Source organism: Chiloscyllium plagiosum, unplaced genomic scaffold (assembly GCF_037043375.1).
Source record: "Chiloscyllium plagiosum isolate Xiang-an unplaced genomic scaffold, Cpla_swu_hap1 HiC_scaffold_31, whole genome shotgun sequence".
NCBI classification, from domain to species: domain Eukaryota; kingdom Metazoa; phylum Chordata; class Chondrichthyes; order Orectolobiformes; family Hemiscylliidae; genus Chiloscyllium; species Chiloscyllium plagiosum.
This window is the reverse complement of record NW_028270169.1, coordinates 57,165,360-57,185,215: the sequence shown is the minus strand read 5'-3', so window position 1 is coordinate 57,185,215 and position 19,856 is coordinate 57,165,360. Positions and strand designations below refer to the sequence as shown.

At 44.1% G+C, this 19,856-nt stretch overlaps 1 protein-coding gene across 4 annotated transcripts in view; it reads left to right on the top strand.

The window, feature by feature from the left end:
• Positions 1-19,856, top strand: part of rabep1 (rabaptin, RAB GTPase binding effector protein 1) — a 148,503-nt gene that overhangs the window by 53,864 nt on the left and 74,783 nt on the right. For 2 of the 4 annotated variants that reach the window (XM_087977568.1, XM_043718843.2), the window contains exons 2-6: positions 4,602-4,733; positions 13,936-14,139; positions 15,042-15,202; positions 15,486-15,605; positions 16,221-16,364. In XM_087977568.1, coding sequence (XP_087833694.1) covers positions 4,602-4,733; positions 13,936-14,139; positions 15,042-15,202; positions 15,486-15,605; positions 16,221-16,364 — 761 coding nt within the window. The remainder of the gene's footprint in view (positions 1-4,601; positions 4,734-13,935; positions 14,140-15,041; positions 15,203-15,485; positions 15,606-16,220; positions 16,365-19,856) is intronic. The other 2 variants (XM_043718846.2, XM_043718845.2) reach the window with 1 other exon arrangement.

The following is a 19,856-nucleotide window of genomic DNA, read 5'->3' as shown; positions in this document are numbered from 1 at the left end:
ATCGCGGCGCCCAGTCTCTCCGCTCTCTCCATCGCGCGCCCAGCCTCTCCCTCTCTCCATCGCGCGCCCAGCCTCTCCCTCTCTCCATCGCGCGCCCAGCCTCTCCCTCTCTCCATCGCGCGCCCAGCCTCTCCCTCTCTCCATCGCGCGCCCAGCCTCTCCCTCTCTCCATCGCGCGCCCAGCCTCTCTCCCTCTCTCCATCGCGCGCCCCAGCCTCTCCCTCTCTCCTTCGCGCGCCCAGCTCTCTCCCTCTCTCCATCGCGCGCCCCAGTCCTCTCCCTCTCTCCATCGCGCGCCCAGTCTCTCCCTCTCTCCATCGCGCGCCCAGTCTCTCCCTCTCTCCATCGCGCGCGCCCAGTCTCTCCCTCTCTCCATCGCGCGCCCAGTCCTCTCCCTCTCTCCATCGCGCGCCCAGTCTCTCCCTCTCTCCATCGCGCGCCCAGTCTCTCCCTCTCTCCATCGCGCGCCCAGTCTCTCCCTCTCTCCATCGCGCGCCCAGTCTCTCCCTCTCTCCATCCCTCTCTCCATCGCGCGCCCAGTCTCTCCCTCTCTCCATCGCGCGCCCAGTCTCTCCCTCTCTCCATCGCGCGCCCAGTCTCTCCCTCTCTCCATCGCGCGCCCAGTCTCTCCCTCTCTCCATCGCGCGCCCAGTCTCTCCCTCTCTCCATCGCGCGCCCAGTCTCTCCCTCTCTCCATCGCGCGCCCAGTCTCTCCCTCTCTCCATCGCGCGCCCAGTCTCTCCCTCTCTCCATCGCGCGCCCAGTCTCTCCCTCTCTCGATCGCGCGCCCAGTCTCTCCCTCTCTCCATCGCGCGCCCAGTCTCTCCCTCTCTCCATCGCGCGCCCAGTCTCTCCCTCTCTCCATCGCGCGCCCAGTCTCTCCCTCTCTCCATCGCGCGCCCAGTCTCTCCCTCTCTCCATCGCGCGCCCAGTCTCTCCCTCTCTCCATCGCGCGCCCAGTCTCTCCCTCTCTCCATCGCGCGCCCAGTCTCTCCCTCTCTCCATCGCGCGCCCAGTCTCTCCCTCTCTCCATCGCGCGCCCAGTCTCTCCCTCTCTCCTTCGCGCGCCCAGCCTCTCCCTCTCTCCTTCGCGCGCCCAGCCTCTCCCTCTCTCCATCGCGCGCCCAGTCTCTCCCTCTCTCCATCGCGCTCCCAGTCTCTCCCTCTCTCCATCGCGCTCCCAGTCTCTCCCTCTCTCTCCATCGCGCGCCCAGTCTCTCCCTCTCTCTCCATCGCGCGCCCCGTCCCTTTCTCTCTCTCTCCATCGCGCGCCCAGTCTCTCCCTCTCTCTCCATCGCGCGCCCAGTCTTTCCCTCTCTCTCCATCGCGCGCCCAGTCTCTCCCTCTCTCTCCATCGCGCGCCCAGTCCCTTTCTCTCTCTCTCTCTCTCGATCGCGTGCTCAGTCTCTTTCTCTCTGTCTCTCTCGATCGCGTGCCCAGTCGCACTCGCGCGCGCTCTCTCTCTCGCTCATGCTCCCAGTCTCTCTCTCTCCCTCGATCGCGCGCCCAGTCTCTCTCGATCGCTTGGGTACCCAAGAGACAGGGTGCATTCTCGCTCCCTCTCACTCGCTGTCTCTCTCGAACACTCTTTCCATCTCTCCCTCACACCGCTCGCTCTCTGTTTCTGTCACTCTCTCTCGCTCGCTCACTCACATTCCATCTCTCTTGCACACTCACAATCTCTGTCTGTCTCTCTCTGACTTGCATGCTCGTGCTTATTCTCTCTCACATTTACTCACTCTCTCTTGCACGCTCTCATTGGCTATCTCTTGCACTCTCTCTCTCTTGCTTGCACGCCTGGTCTGAGTCTCGCCCGGGTGCCAGCCCCTCTCTCGCTCAGGCACCCGGCTCCCCCCTCGCTTGCATGCGTGATCGAGAGAAACAGGGTGCATTCTCGCTCGCTCGTGCTCTCTCTCTTTCTGTCGCGCACTTGTTCTCTCTCTCTGTCTCTCTCTCTCTTTCGCTCACGCTATCTCTCGCATGCTCACACTGTCTCTCTCTCACAAGCTCACTCGCTCTCTCTTGCATGTTCTCTCCCGTGCACGCTCGCTCGCCTTGTCTCTCTCTCGTACGCTCACACTCTGTCTGTCTGTCTCGCACGTACATGCGCGCTCTCTCTCTCTCTCACACACGCTTGCTCACTCTTGCACACTGTCTCTCTCCCTCACTTGCTGTCTCTCTCTTGCATGCTCTTTCGCATGTTCGCACGCTCTCTCTATCTATCTCTCTCTCTCTCTCTCTCTCTCTCTCTCTCTCTCGCGCACTCACTCTTGCTCCCTCGCACGTGCGTGCACACATGGGGCAAATCATATAGAGTCATAGAGATGTACAGCATGGAAACAGACCCTTCGGTCCAACCCGTCCATGCCGACCAGATATCCCAACCCAATCTAGTCCTACCTGCCAGCACCCAACCCATATCCCTCGAAAACCTTCCTATTCATATACCCATCCAAATGCCTTTTAAATGTTGCAACTGTACCAGCCTCCACCACTTCCTCTGGCAGCTCATTCAATACACGTACCACCTTCTGTGTGAAAAAGTTGACCCTTAGGTGTCTTTTTAAATGTTTCTCCTCTCACCCTAAATCTGTGCCCTCTAGTTCTGGACTTCCTGATCCCAGGGAAAAGACTTTGCCTATTTATCCTATCCATAACCCTCATCATTTTTTAAACCAGCCTGTTCAGCCTCTCTCTCTAGCTCAAATCCTCCAACCCTGGCAACATCCTTGCACATCTTTTCTGAACCCTTTCAAGTTTCACATCATCTTTCCAATAGGAAGACCAGAATTGCATGCAATATTCCAACAGTGGCCTAACTAATGTCCTGTACAAGCACAACATGACCTCCCAACTCCTGTACTCAGTACTCTGACCAATAAAGGAAAGCATACCAAACACCACCTTCACTATCCTGTCTACCTGCAACTCCACTTTAAATGAGCTATGAACCTGCACTCCAAGATCTCTTTGTTCAGCTACACTCCCTAGGACCTTACCATTAAATGTATAATTTCTGCTAAGATTTGCTTTCCCAAAATGCAGCACCTCGCATTTATCTGAATTAAACTCCATCTGCCACTTTTCAGCCCATTACAACAAGATCCTGTTGTAATCTGAGGATGTTGGACACCTCCAATTTTGGTGTCATCTGCAAACTTACTAACTATACCTCCTATGTTCACATCCAAATCATTTATGTGAATGACAAAAAGTAGAGGACCCAGCACCGATCACTTTGTTTATTTGCAGATACATTCTATTTTCTTAAAAGATGTACACAATTTGTAGTCACAGTCACTGTGGCATTTTTATAAATTCATGCTTTTGGAATAAGGCCAACCTGGTTTAAAACTCGGAGGCACTTTCTGAATGAGGCCTCACATCTACGGTCCAGTGTTTGACCCGAGATGCCCCCTTTTGTATGTCTGCCTGACTGAAGTTTGGAAACTTAGGCAGACACTGATAACCTTTGATTATCTCGGGGCAGTGACTTGAAACAGATTCTGAATTTGCACCTTAATCAATCTAAACTTGCATCTCCTTTCTAACAGAGTTCTCCATCAGCCATTTTAGGTTTGTTCACTCCATTTACACCAATTGTATGATCCTTTGATCTGTCTGCCTATGATCTCTGTTAAAAATCATCCAACACCAGGTTGTAGTCCTATAGGTTTATTTGGAAGCACTAGCTTTTGGAGCACTGCTGCATGAGGTGCTCCTTCAGCAACCACGTGATAAAGGAGCAGTGCTCCGAAAGCTAGTGCTTCCAATTAAACCTGTTGGACTATAACCTCGTGTTGTGTTTTTGACACTATCCACTATACCAACAATTTTGGTTTCATCCTTTGGTGTCAACTTACCAACATACCTCTTATGTTCTCATCCATATTGTTTAAATGAGTAAATTGAATAATAACAAATGACAGTGGACCCAGCACCAATCCTTTTCCTTCAAGTAAGCATAGCGACATCTATCTCACCACCAACCTCCTTCCCTGCTAAAGTCACATGGATCCTCTAACCATGCTCTGGCCCCTCCGAGTGTCATTTCTCCTTTCACCCTCCTGTTTAGTATCATTATCTCCACTGTGCTCATATTTCAGACTAGCCTCGGGCATAAAGGAAAATTAAATTACGTCAATACTTTTATATCAGACAGAAACTTTGGGAGCTTTTGCAGAGCTTAAATACAATGTTTCCTCCTTTCATAAAACCAGAAAAAAAAATTGGTAGTTGCGTATTTGGTTCGAAAGGATCGATTTCACTTCTAGGGTTTTTTTTAACATTATGAAATGATTATTTGAAATGGTTTTTATTTAGTTTCCACCATAGGGCACTTGCTAAAACCATTTCTGATCACTGTTCTAGTCGTTGAGTTGTACATCTGTGGATTATAACCTGGCTAAATATATCTTCATTGGAAGTGAACTCATTCTGACCATTCCGGTTTTCTTCTGATATTTTTGAGAATGGTCACATTCCACCTGTTTCAGCAGAACTGGTTTTGTAAGTGTTGATGTGTTGGAATTGGCTTGCTGCATGGTTCAACCAGTCGTTCGTGATGTCTTGTTTATCTGGCCATCCTGTTTGTCTTCCAGTCGCAAAACTTCGGCAGCGCTTAACTGAGTTGGAAAAGGCCGAGGCTGATTTCTTGCGAACAAAGCAGCAGTTGGAATTCGAGTTTAACCAGAAGAGGGCAAAATTCAAGGAGCTGTACCTCGCAAAAGAAGGTTAGAAGTTACTTCTATATTGACAAATGATTTGCACATTCCCCCTGGTGAATTAACCAGGATTCGAAATTGCTCCTAATGAAAGGTTTGGATGTGGCAATGTTGAGGAACAGATACTGTTTGTCACTTAAAAGAATCAGCTTTTGAGAACTGTGTGAAGTTAAGAATTAGATGTCAACTAAAAAGGTGCTAAATTTACTTAATGATTCCTGGTTTGTATTTTTGTCTTTTTAAAGGTTGGTACTTCATATGATTAGATAAAAACCATGACTGCAGATGCTGGAAACCAGATTCTAGATTCTGTGTTGCTGGAAAAGCACAGCAGTTCAGGCAGCATCCGAGGAGCAGGAAAATCGACGTTTCGGGCAAAAGCCCTTAATCAGGAAACATCAGGATGTTTCCTGATGATGGGCTTTTGCCCGAAACGTTGATTTTCCTGCTCCACGGATGCTGCCTGCACTTCATATGATTAGAAACAGATTGGTGTTTTCCTCTTAACTTCTAGAAACAACTTGGAAAAGGCAGGAAGGGTGTTATTCCACAGGGAGTGGAGGAGCAGTGGCACCAGCCTGTATATCTGCATAATCGCTGAAGGTGGCAGGACAGGTTGAAAGTTTGCTTAATAAAGCATACAACATGCTCCGTTTTATTACTAGGTATATGGAGTATAACAGCAAGAAAGTTGTACAAAACACTTATTTAATCTGGACTGGAATATTGCATCCAGTTCAGTGCACAACACTTTAAGATAGCGTTAAAAAGGGATGCAGTAAAGAATCACAAAAAGGCTTCTAGGGAGAGGAAATTTGGTTATGCAGATAGGTTGGAAAGGTAGATCGATTGGAAAGAGAAAGTTGAGAGATTTTGTCAAGGTTTTTGAAATGATATGGGATCTGGACAGAGTAGTTGAAGGATCAAGAACGAGGGGACAGAGATTTAAGGCAAAAGAAGCAATGATGACATGAGGCAAATGTTTTTCATACTGAGTCATTCAGGTCTGGAATAGACTACCTAAGTGTGTGGTGTCAGTGGATTCAATCTTGGCACTCAGAGGAATGCTTACTTGAAAAAGAAGACTGCAAGGCTGTAGGGAGAATGCAGAGTGTTTCGCTAGGTTCATTTGCTCGTATGGAGTTGATGCGGGCATGACAGATTGAATAGCCTCCCTCTGTGCTGTATTAATTCTGAAATTCTGAATTTGAGGCACAGTGTTAGTTTTGGAGCGGATGGAATGACAGTGTAGTTTGTAGTTTTGCTTCGATCTCAGATGGATTTTGTCATCTGAAAAATTACAAACACAGTAAACTTTTTATTAGGATTGAATAATATGAGGGTATTTGATGAACGTAAAATTTTAAAAATAGAGCAGATGAAGCACAAAGGAAGACCAGATGAGTTGATGCAAATGGAAAATATATTATTTGAAATGAGTTGATCTCCCTGAGCTCTCCATAAAAGGGAGTCAAAATCAAGCATTTTCAGACAAATTGGGATTAGATGAAATTTGTCTATGCAAGCATCTCGTGCTTTGTTTATTTCATTCTGTCTAGCCGGGAAATGTCTGGATGTTTGCAGATGAGTAATTTTTTAAAACTTTATGATTTGATGCAGAGCTGTGCTGAGGAGTGGCAGATGGAGTTCAACCCTGCCAAGTGTGAGGTTATCCATTTTGGAAAAACAAATAAGAATGCGGATTACAGGGTTAACGGTAGGGTTCTTAGTAAGTTGGAGGAACAGAGGGATCTTGGGGTCTATGTTCATAGATCTTTGAAAGTTGCCACTCAGGTGGATAGAGCTTGTAAGAAGGCCTATGGTGTATTAGCGTTCATTAGCACAGGGATTGAATTCAAGAGTCGTGAAGTGATGTTGCAACTGTACAGGACTTTGGTTAGGCCACATTTGGAGTACTGTGTGCAGTTCTGGTCGCCTCACTTTAGGAAAGATGTGGAAGCTTTGGAGAGGGTGCAGAGAAGATTTACCAGGATGTTGCCTGGAATGGAGAATAGGTCGTACGAGGATAGGTTGAGAATGCTAGGCCTTTTCTCGTTGGAACGGCGAAGGATGAGGGGTGACTTGATAGAGGTTTATAAGATGATCAGAGGAATAGATAGAGTAGACAGTCAGAACCTTTTTCCCCGGGTGCAACAGTGTGTTACAAGGGGACATAAATTTAAGGTGAAGGGTGGAAGGTATAGGGGAGATGTCAGGAGTGGGTTCTTTACCCAGAGAGTGGTGGGGGCATGGAATGCGCTGCCTGTGGGAGTGGTAGAGTCAGAATCTTTGGTGACCTTTAAGCGGCAATTGGATAGGTACATGGATGGGTGCTTAAGCTAGGACAAATGTAGGCCGAAGGGCCTGTTCTGTGCTGTATTGTTTTATGTTCTATGTTCTAACTTCAACTTATTCAAACTTCTGATTATTTTTTACTTGTACCAATTCCTCTGCTTTCCAATCTACATCAGATCTCGTTCGAACATCACCTCATCTATAATTGCATTTATGAGTTGAACTCCAGCTCTACAACACTCTGCACTATTTCCACCCTGGCCTTTGTGACCTCTGAGTTTGTTTATCCCGTCATTGGCAGGTATAGCTGTAGTTACATAAACCCTAAATTCTGAAATTATCTATCTCTAACTTCGTATGAAAAAAAAGAGTTCTTAAAGCCTCCTACTTTGACCAAAAGCTGTCTTAATATCATTGTGCTAAATTGTGTTTGAAAACATTCTATAAAGTGCTTTGAGATTACTACTTAAATGTGCTGTATAAAAGCCAGATGTTGATGACTGTAGCCTAATGTCTCAACGTCAGCTGTTAATGTTGAAATTAGGCGGCACGATGGCACAGTGGTTAGCACTGCTGCCTCACAGCACCAGGGACCTGGGTTCAAATCCCACCTTAGGCGACTCTCTGTGTGGAGTTTGCACATTCTCCCCCTGTCTGCGTGGGTTTCCTCCGGGTGCTCCGGTTTCCTCCCACAGTCACAAAGATGTGCAGGTTCCGTGAATTGGCCATGTTAAATTGCCCATAGTGTTAGGTGAAGGGGTAAATGTAGGGGAATGGGTCTGGGTGGGTTACACTTCGGCAGGTCGGTGTGGACTTGATGGGCCGAAGGGCCTGTTTCCACACTGTAAGTAATCTAATCTAAATTACAACATTTGGTCCAACCTGTCTTTGCTGACCCGATATCCTAACCTAATCTAGTCTCATTTGCCAGCACCTGGCCCATATCCCTCTACACCCTTCCAATTCATGTACCCATCCAGATGCCTTTTAAATGTTGTAATTGTACCACTTCCCCTGTCAGTTCATTTCATACACTCAGCATCCTCTGTGTGAAAACATTGTCCCTTAGGTCCTTTTTAAATTTTTCCCCTCTCACCCTAAATCTATGCTGTCTAATTCAGGGAAACGACCTTGTCTATTTACCCTATCCATGCCCCTCATAATTTTATTAACCTCAGCCTCCGACACTCCAGGGAAAACAGCCCCAGCCTATTCAGCCTCTCCCTGTAGCACAAATCCTCCAACCCGGGCAGCATCCTTGTAAATCTTTTCTGACCCTTTCAAGTTTCATAATGTCCTTCAGACAGGAGAGAGACCAGAATTGCACACAATATTCCAAAAGTGGCCTAACCAATGTCCTGTACATGATCTCCCAACTCCGGTACTCGATGCTCTGACAGTAAAGGAAAGCATACCAAATGCCACCACCTCTGTCCTATCTACTTGCGCCTCTGCTTTCAAGAAACTATGAACCTGCACTCCAAGGTCTCTTTGTTCAGCAACACTCCCCAGGACCTTACCATTAAGTGTATAAGTCCAGCCCTGATTTGCCTTTCCAAATGCAGGACCTCCCACTTATCTAAATTAAACGCCATCTGCCACTTCTCAGCCCATTGACCCAACAGATCAAGATCCTGTCGTACTCTGAGGTAACCTACCTCGCTGTCCACTTCACCTCCAATTTTGGTGTCACCTGCAAACTTACTAACTACACTCCTATGTTCACATCCAAATCATTTGTGTGAATGAGGAAAAACAGTGGACTCAGCACTGATCCTTGTGGCGCAGCACTGATCACAGGCCTCCAATCTGAAAAGCAACCCTCCACCACCACCTTCTGTCTTCTACCTTCAAAGTTAAAAATTACACAACACCAAGTTGCAGATACATTCTATTTTCCTCAAAAAGCACACAACCTGCAGGCAATCAATCCACACAACATTTTATAAATTCCTACTTTGGAATTAGAGCCAGTCTGATTAAGATTGGAATACAGACAGACTCCAACCTCACACCTTTAATGCATTGTCTGAGCTGAGAGGTCACCTTTTTTAATACAACCCTATGTTATCTTGAGAATGTGACTTCGAAGAAGTTCTGGGATTGAACATATTAATGAACCAAAACCTGCAATCCACTCTAAAAGATGAAAGACTTAACAGCAATCTAGGTTTGTTCAATAGATCATCTCAGTTGCATGACACTGTAACCTTTTACCTTACATTATGTGTCTTATGATCCTGCTCCACAGCTACCTGATGAAAGAGCGCCGCTCTGAAAGTTTAGGACTATAATCTAGTGTAGCGTGACTTTTAACTTTGTCCAGTTAAGCCCCAGTCCTCCACATCATTTCTACTTTCAAGCCAGTTCTATATCCAAATGGCTAGTTCCCACTGTATTACATGAGATCTAACCTTGTTAACCAGTCTACCATGAGGAACCTTGTCGAACACCTTACTGAAGTCCATATAGATCACTCTACTTTCATCAATCCTCTTTGTTACTTCTTCAAAAAACTCAATCAAATTTGTGAGAAATGATTTCCCACACACAAAGCCACGTGGACTATCCCTAATCAGCCCTTGCCTATCCAAATACATGTAAATCCTATCCCTCAGGATTCCCTCCCAACAACTTGCCCACCATCGACATCAGGCTCACTGGTCTATAGTTCCTAACTTGTCTTTACCGCCCTTCTTAAACAGTGGCACCACATTAGCCAACCTCCAGTCTTCACCTGTGACTATCGATGATACAAATATCTCAGCAAGGGGCCCAGCAATCACTTTCCTAGCTTCCCACAGAGTTCTAGGGTACACCTGATCAGGTCCTGGGGATTTATCCATTTTTATGCATTTTTAGACATCCAGCACCATCACCTCTGTAATATGAACATTTTTCAAGATGTCACCATCTATTTCCCCACATTCTATATCTTCCATGTTCTTTTCCACAGTAAACACTGATGCAAAATACTCGTTTAGTTTCTCCCCCATCTCCTGTGGTTGACAAATAATGACTTGCTTTCCCATCAGTCCACTCAAGCTTGTTTGTCACTGCTAGTTACTTCTGTTTACTATTTTAGTTCTGTGTATATTAGCAAAAATCTCCACTGTCATTATGCTGATCCTTGAAAGATGGAAGTTATTTTGATCTTGAAATTTGTTTCCAGTTGCTATGATGCTGTGGTAGTGCGTGAAGTGATTATGAATGTTTGAAGACAATTGTCTGAACAAATTTGATATTCCTTTTGATGTTTCAATGAAGAATCTCACATATAAATCAGTGACAAATGCATTCTGCCCTCTCACTTTCCTAATCCTGTCATAATCTTCCACTTCCTGATCAGTCCAAAATCTACCTAACTCCATCTTGAATATATTCAACTCTCCATTGTTCACCGGAGAAGAGAAATCCAAGGGCCAACAATCTTCTGAAGAACAATTCCCTCCTCATTTCTGTCTTAATTTGGAGACCCTGTATTTTGAATCTCATGCCTCCTTAAATGGAAGGAGAAGCATAAGTAAAAGTCTTGGAAAATATTCTGAGAGTTATGTGAAAAGTAGGGGAGAAATATTTAAAACCCCTTTTAATGTCTTTTTCCCCCTTCTACCCACTCTACGTTATACTGTTTTCATTCCCTTTTGCCCTGCCTTGACAACCAGGTCGTCTTATATTTTTCTGGAAAGTGAGAGGCCTGAATTTGATAGTGTCTGATAACTGGCATAAATTTATGGTTACATTGTTTAAAAGAAAGATACAGGGATTATCCTCTGCCCTCATTGGAATAAATTTGGCAAGCAGTCGACACCAATCAGCACCACCAGCTACCCCTACACCCTCAACTCCCTGACCCCTACACTGCAGTTCACTGATCTGCAGAGATGAGTTCAACCCTGAAACCACTTGCCTTTTTGTATCCAAGTTACAATTATCTCGAATCTAGAATGGACTGATTGACCATTAAAGAAAACAAGAAACGTTCATTTATATATCATGTTTACAACATCAGAATGGATCAAAGTATTTCAACACCTGATGGGTACTGCAATAATATGGGGAAAACGACCAATTCGCATTCAGCAAAGTCCCACAAGCTGTTGTCCTCGTTTAGTGATAATAGTTCAAAGATAAATAATTGCTGGAAATTAAGCCAGGTTTGTGTACTTGGTTCTCCGGGATGGGATAAGAACAACAATTTTTTGACTTGCAAGTGACAGTGAGCGATAGCCAACAGAAAGTAGCCATGAAGATAGTACTAAATGCCGAGAAGAATTATGATGTCTTATTGTATTTTCGGGATTACCTGCAAAGCTCTGCATAAATCATAGAATCCCTACAGTGTGGAAGCGGGCCGTTTGGCCCATCGTGTACACACCAACTCTCTGAAGAGCACCTGACCCAGATCTATCCCTCATCCTTTTCCTGCAACTCTATATCTCCAGTGGCTAATCTGCACATCCCTGGACACTATGGGCTTTCAGCATGATCAATCGACCCAACATGCACACCTTTAGTTTGTGAGAGAAAACTGGAGCGTCTGGAGGAAATCCATGCATACACGGGAAGAATTTGCAAACTCTGCACAGATAGTAGCCTGGACGCTGTGAGACAAGCAGTGCTACCCAGTCAGCCACTGTGCCACCTTCTGTGTGCAGTCTTACCAGTCTTATTGTTTGTATAAGGCAGAGTTAGATTATTTATAGGAAGTGAAAGGCAACCAAGAACTTCTTGAATGGCAGTGCATGCTCAAGGGGCTGAGTGTGCTGTATCTGCGCCTAACTTTCACGTTTATGAGAGTGATGGACAATTAACAACCAACATGAGGAAGTGACTCCAGAAATATCCTCACCTTCAATGATGGGGGAACATAGGGCATCAGTGTAAGGTACAAGGCTGAAGTACATGAAACCATCTTCAACAGACGTGTCAAGTAGGTGAATGAAGGCCTCCTGAGATCCCCATATCACAGTCCCAGTCTCCAGCTGATTTGATTCACTGCACATGCTATCAAGAAATATAGGGCCTGACAAATGTGTGGCGGAACTAGCCAAATCCTAGTACAATTACAACACTGGCATCTACTTGGCATTGTGGATATACGACTGTGTTGCTGCAGTAGTATTGTCACTGGATTAGTAATCCAGAAACCCAGCCTAATGTTCTGGAAACATGGTTAAATATACAGAGTGAAATTTGTAATCACTTAACAAATATGAATTAAAAGTTAGTCCAATTCCATGAAACTACTTTTGATAGTTGTGAAAACTCATCTGTTTCACTAACGCCCTTTAGAGAAAGACATTTTGCTGTCTTTACTTGGCCTGCATGTGACTCCAGATCCAGAACAATGTCATTGAGTCTTGAATGATCTCTGAAATGGCCTAGCAAGCTACTCAGTTGTACCTAATTGCTGTAAAGTCTGATAAAAGAAATGAAACAGGGTGTACCACCTGGATTGACAAAGGAACCGCAAATGACAATGTCAAACCTTTTTTGGTTCAACGATGTCCTCCTTAGTGCCAAATAGGGACTTGTGCAAAATTGGGAGAGACGTCCCACAGACTAGTCATGCAAGAGCTTGACAGTCATTATCATGGACTCATGCCTTATAGTCAGTGCCCCTGACACCACCACTGCAATGTCTGGTATCTAGTCAGAAGGAGGTTGCTTTGGGAATCATCAACATTGATTCCAGACCCCATGAAATCTCATGGTATCAGATCAGAGATGGGGGCAGAATCCTGCAGATTACCATCTAAACACCATCTCCCTTCCTTTTGTCCTCTTCCTTCACATACCAGTTCTAGTAGATGCATATGTTCGTTACTGTACTTGTGACTTGCATGCCAAGCAGTGCAAACAACATGCAATAGACAGTGCTAAGCGACCCCACATCCAGTGGATGAGATCTACGCTCTGCCACATCCAGTCCATGAATGGTGATGGCCAATAAAACATCTCACTGGAGTAAGGGGCCCTACAAATATCCCCATCCTAAATGACAGAGGAGCCCAGCACATGATTGCGAAAGACAAGGTATTTATAAACATTACAAGTCAGAAGTGTCATGCGAATGATCCATTTCTGCTCCTTTTGAGGCTCTCAGTATCAACCGTCAGGAAATTTCAAACACTCTACATGATATGGCGAAACAGCTGAAGACACTAGTTACTGAAAAAGCCATAGGCCCTGAGATCATTCCAGCAATAATACTGAAGGCAGACGTAGCCACAGCTCCTGTGTTACAGTACAGCCACACAACTGGCACTTGCTGGGTGATGTGGACAGTTTCTCAGGTATATCCTGGACACACAAGCATGGCAATTCAACTTGGCCAATTACTGCCCATTATTCTACTCTCAATTTGGTTAAAGTGATGGACAGTGTCGTCGAAAAAGCTATCAAGTAGCAATTACTCACTGATAACCTGCGCATTAATGCTCAGTTTTAGTTCTGCCAGGTCCTCTAAACTCTTTTTTTTGTCTATCAGTCAGTTTTTAAAAAAGTTTTTTAAAAGCCTCAGTCATTTGTTTTCCTTTTAATGTTTGAGATTTAATTTCTAAGAACTTTTTTTGTTATACTTCACAGCCTTTGTATAATGCTTAATGTTGATCAAGAATAATTATTAGTACTTTGGAATTGTGTGCTTGCATTTGATATGGACTTATCTGCACTAGTATTGTTATTGCTCCAGAAGGGTTACCTGGATACCTGGAAGGTAAGCTGCTTATGATTACATCACCATAGTTACGAATGAACCCAAGTGCTGCCTATGAAACAGCAGAATTCTGGAGTTCACAAATTGGATTGAGTTTCTTTTCATATGCCCTTGCAAACTTGTTGAGTATTATGGAGACTTTTTAATCCATGAGGTTTTAATGTCAACACTGAAAATTAATCTTGGCTTGTTTAGAGGAGTTGAAGCGGCAGAATGTGGCGTTACAGTCAGCAGAAGGTGATGTTACTCGGCTGCAAGTCCAACTCATGGAGGCAACGGCTGACATGGAGAACATTAAAGCTGTAGCTACAGTTTCCGAGACCACCAAGCAGGAAGCAATCAATGACGTAAAGAAGCAGTGGCAAGAAGAAGTTGCTTCAATGCAGGCTATAATGAAAGGTAATGAATAAAATTCCTTTCTCCTATGTAGGTTGTGTTTCCTTTTCTCTCTGAACTCACTCACTGAAGCAGGGATCTATCTGGGCTGAAACAAACAAAAACAGTAATTGCAGGAGAAACTCAGCAGGCCTGGCAGCATGTATAGAGAGAAAACCGAGTGAATCCAGTGAGCCTCTTTCAGAACTTCTTAAGAAAACTCATGGAACTCAGTGTTAAGTCTGTTTTCTGTCCACAAATCCTGCCAGACCCGCTGAGTTTCTCCAGCAATTTCTGTTTTTACTTATCTCGGATCGCCAGCATTCGCAGTTCTTTCTTTTATTATATCTATACAAGCTGATCACCTCTTACATTCCACCAATTATTTGTGACCACTTTGACTGAATATTATTCTGAAACTTCTTAATCACAGAAATGCAGTTGACACTTAGCAGGCCGTTTTAAGAGGGTGGTTAATTAGGCAATTGCTAACAAATAAACCCTGATTGACACTCCCATAAGTTTCCATGATGCTGTTAACTCTTTTGGTTGTGATTTTATAATTGCATTGTTATATGAGTTAACCTTGAATCTCTTTGAGGCCAAATAGGCTATCAAATCTCTGCTTCACAAGCACTACTTGTCCTCGCTGGCCTTCTTCACCCCATCACTCCAAGTGCAATCTTGGTCACACTGAGCCATGACTTAGTCCCTCTGTTCCTGTCAATTAGCTGTGGTTTGGATGATTTCAATAATTGTAGGCTGTTCATTTTTGCCACTGGATTAAATAATAACAACTTCTATATTTGAGTTATCTGACTGAAACCATTTGATTCTGCATCTTGGTGTTTCTTGTTGAACTAGGAGTAAAGCTGGGTAAAGTTTGTAAGAGGTGCCTTTTGATCTGTGTTCTATCTCTGCTGCAGAGACAGTGAGAGAGTATGAGATTCAATTTCATCAGCGGCTGGAGCAGGAACGCACTCAATGGGGGCAGTACAAGGAGGTAATGGAACGTGAGTTGGCTGACCTAAGGAGGCAATTGTCTGAAAGACGCGAAGAGGACAGCTTGGAAAACGACATGAAGAAAGTGAGTATGTTCAGCTGTAAATCTTGAAATGATCAGTGATGTTGATCATGAAATGTGGAATGGGGAATAATCTAAAGCAGTCTTAGTTGTGCAAGGCAATAATTTGGTATAAAATTTGTTTCGATTAAATTATTTCCAAGCCAATTACACATTTTGCATGTGACATTTTGTTGGGGGTGATTTGAAGTACGTATTGGAGCCTTGGCCGTGTATTTATTTATTTATTTATTAGCTCTCAAAGTAGAGACAGTCACAATAATTATAAATTTATTTCAATGAACAGGCTCAGGAAGACGCTGAGAAGTTGCGGTCAGTGGTAGTGCCCATGGAGAAGGAGATAGCAGCTCTCAAAGAAAAGCTGTTAACAGCTGAGGAAAAGGTCAAAGAACTAGAAGCCTCAAAGGTGTGTCGTAAAAGTCTGTGTAATCAAAATACTTGGTTTTACCTTTATAACAATGACTATACTTTAGGGTTATTTATATTTATTTAGAACTTTGTGGTGTACTTTGAACATAAAAGATGCTGAATACAGTCAAATTTGGAACAAAGCTTATGCAATTGTAGAGGGTGTAGAGTAGACTTGCTAGATTAATCCCAGAGTTGATGAACTTAAGTTATATGGAGAGACTCGAGAAACTGGGATGGTTCTCTTGGCAGCAGGAACGATTAAGTATAGACTTAATACAGACGTTCAAGTGGAAAGGTTTTGACAAAGTGTAGGGAGAAGTTGTTTGCGTTGACAGGAGAGTCAGTAACCATTGTATGTATGTACATGTTTGCATTGTATGCAAGTATATATATTAGGAGCAAGAGTAGGCCACTTAACCCTTTAAGCCCGCTCTGCCATTCAATAAGATCTTTGCTGATCCGATTGCTCCGTATTCTCGTCTACTCTGATAACATGCAAGGAGGTGAAAGGTTAAGAATCCACCACCTTAAAAATATTGAAAGACTTACTCCACTGCCTTTGAGGAAGAGAGTTACAAGGACCAGTGGTCCTTTCTTTCTGACTGCGCAGACCTCTGAGACCTGTATGCGTCAGCAACTTCTGGAACCAGAAAACAATACCACAATCAACATGCCGATGTCAATTGGAGAACATTGCCAAGGACAGATGGCAACTCGTGGGGAAAAGGTTCTCCTCATCTCTGCCTTTAAAAAGGTGATTCTTTATCGGTAAACAATAACTCCTAGTTCTGGATTCTCCCACAGGAGTAAGTGTCTTTTCCACCTACACCCCGTTAAGACTACTCAAGATCTCCTAAGCATCAAGCAAATCACCTCTTACACTTCTCAACTCCAGATACAAGCCTAGCTTGTTCAACATTTCCTCAAAGCCAACCCAACCTTTGGTATTAGTCTTGTGAGCATTCTCTGAACTATTACCACTGCATTTACATCCACGTTTAAATAAGGGGACCAACACAGTTATGGGTTCAGATAGTGTCTCACTAATGCCCTGTGTAATTGAAGCATAGCCCTTCTTTTCTCGTATTCAGTTCCTTTGAATGAATAATAACATTTTATTAACTATCCTAATTGCTTGCTGTACCTGCATACTAACCTTCAATGATTCATGACCCAGAACACCAAGTTCCAATGTTCCCTCTAGTTTTCTTATCCACTGCACGGACCTTCAAGGCTCATGTGCGGTAGCGACTTCTGGAACTGCTGAGATCGGCATGGCAACTGATTGGAGCAGCTGTGGTTGTGTGCACAGCCTAGTGGGAATGTTAATGAGGTCTCTCTCTATCAGCGATACCGTCAGTCCCTTCATCCAGATCATTATAGAAATTGTAAAACATTGAGGCCCCAGCACTGATCCCTGTGGCTCATTACTTGTTAGATCTTGCCAATTGGTAAAATTATTTATGCCTACCTTTTAGCCAGCCAATCTTCTTTCCATACCAACATGTTAGTCCCTTGAGCCCTTATTTTCCACAACAATCCTTGATGTCACACTTTACCAAAAGCCTTCTGCGTTCCACAGTGTATATAGCAGTTGCCCTTCATCCATCTACTTCCTCAAAGAGCTCGAATAAATTCTTTAGACATGATTTTCTTTTCTTCACAAAGCCATGCAGTCATAAAGGTATACAGATTGGAAAAAGACACATTGGTTCAACTCATCCATGTCCTAAACTGATCGAGTCCCATTTTCCAACACTTGGCCCATATCCCTCCAAACCCTTCATATTCATGTACCGATCCAGATGCCTTTTAAATGTTATAGTTGTACTCGCCTCCACCACTTCTTCTGGCAGCTCAATCCATACACATTCCACCCTCTGCATGGAAAAAGTTGCTCCTTAAGCCCCTTTTAAATCTTTCTCCTTTCACCTTAAACCTATGCCCTCTAATTTTGTACTCCCCAACCCTGGGAAAAAAGCCACCTGATGATTTTATAAACGTTCATAAGGTCACTCCTCAGCCTCCAACACTCCAGGGGAAAAAAGCCTCACTTTATTCAGCCACTCCCTATAGCTCAACCTCTGTATTCCCAGCAACATTCATGTAAATCTTTTCAGCACCCTTTCAAGTTGAAGAACATCTTTCTTATAGCAGGGAGACCAAAATTGAATGCAATATTCTAAAAGTGGCCTAACCAATGTTCTGGGCGAAAGTGAGGACTGCAGATGCTGGAGAATAGTGTCAAAATTAGAGTGGTGCTAGAAAAGCACAGCAGGTCAGGCAGTATCCAAGGAGCAGGAAAATCGATGTTTCGGGCAGTAGCCCTTCATCAGCCCTTCATTCCTGATGAAGGGCTCCTGCCCAAAATGTCGATATTCCTGCTCCTCAGATGCTGCCTGACCTGCTGTGCTTTTCCAGCACCACTCTAATCTTAATAATGTTCTGTACATCTGCAACATGATATCATAACTCCTATACTTAATGCACTGACCAATGAAGGAAAGTATGCCAAGGAAAGGAAAACATTGTCATATTCATCCTATCTGTTTATGGCTCCACTTTGATGAAACTATACATCTGCACCCCTAGGTCCTTTTGTTCGGCAAAACTCTCCAGGGCCCTTCTATTAACCTTAAAAAATGCAACACCCATTTTTGGGCAAGTTTTAGCATATTGCGCCCATATGTGTTAGCGAGTTTTGAAAAGGTTTGTAGTGTAGTTTGAGGTTCTAAATGTAAGTTTGTTCACTGAGCTGGAAGGTTCATTTTCAGACGTTTCATCACCATAGTAGGTAACATCATCCGTGAGCTTCCGGTGAAGCACTGGTGCTATGACCTGTTTTCTATTTATGTGTTTAGATTTCCATGGGTCAGTGATGTCATTTTCTGTGGTGATGTCATTTCCTGTTCTTTTTCTCACTATACTGGCCTTCATCAGTCAGGGTATTGAGTATAGAAGTTGGGAAGTTATGTTGCAGTTTCACAAGACATTGCACATGGAGTATTGTGTTCAGTTTTGATCACCTTGTTATAGGAAGAGTGTTATTAAAGTGGAAAGAGTGCAGACGAAATTTGCAAAGATGTTGCTTGGATGCGTTATAGGGAGAGGTTGGACAAGCTAGGACCTTTTTCTTTACAGTGTAGGAGACTGAGGGGAGACCTTCTAGAAGTGTGTAAGATCATGAGAGATATGGATAGGGTGAATGCACTCAATCTTTTTTACAGGGTTGGGGAATTGAGGACTAGAGGGCATCAGTTTAAGGTTAGAGGGGAAAGAATAAAAGGGAACCTGAGGGGCAACTTTTTTATACAGAGGGTGGTATGCATATGGAATGAGCTGCCAGCAAAACTGGCTGTGGCGGTACATTAATAATATTTAAAAGGCATTTGGACAAATACATGGAAAGGAAAAGATTAGAAGGATATGGACCAAGTGCAGGGAAATGGGGTTAGTGTGGGTGGACATTTTGATTGGCATGGACCAGTTTAGGCCAAAGAGCCTGTGTCCGTGTTGTAGGACTCTGTTACTTTAACTATCTTAGCAAGTAGCCTGCAATCTCTTCCCTAGCTTTTTAAAATATTCTGGTAGACACTTGTTCAGGTCTTGGGCATTTATCCACCTTCAGGTGTTTTAAAATGTCCATCACCACTTCTTCTGTAAAATGGACACTTTTCAAGATATCACTATTTATTTGCCCAACCTCTCTAGCTTCCATATCCTTCTCCACAGTAAATACTGACATGAAATACATGTTCAGTATCTTATCCATCTCCTGTGGTTCCACACATATGCAGCCTTGTTGATCCTAAAGGGACCCTATTCTCTCCCAAGTTACGCCTTTGTCCTTAATGTACTTTACATTAGATTCCCTACAGTGTGGAAACAGGCCCTTTGGCCCAACAAGACCACACAGACCCTCCAAAGAGTAACCCACACAGACCCATTTCCCTCTGACTAATACACCTAACCGTTTGGGCAATTTAGCATAGCCAATTCACCTAACCTGCACATCTTTGGACTGTGGGAAGAAACTGGACCACTCAGAGGAAATCCACACGGACACAGGGAGAATGTGCAAGCTCCACACACACAATCGCCCGAGGCTAGAATCGAACCCGGGGTCCCTGGCACTGTGAGGCAGCAGTGCTAACCACTGTGAGGCACCGTGCTGTCCTTCTAGAATCCTGATTTTTCTTTTGAGTATAACCCTACTGCTCTCTTACTCTTCTAGGGATTCAATTGA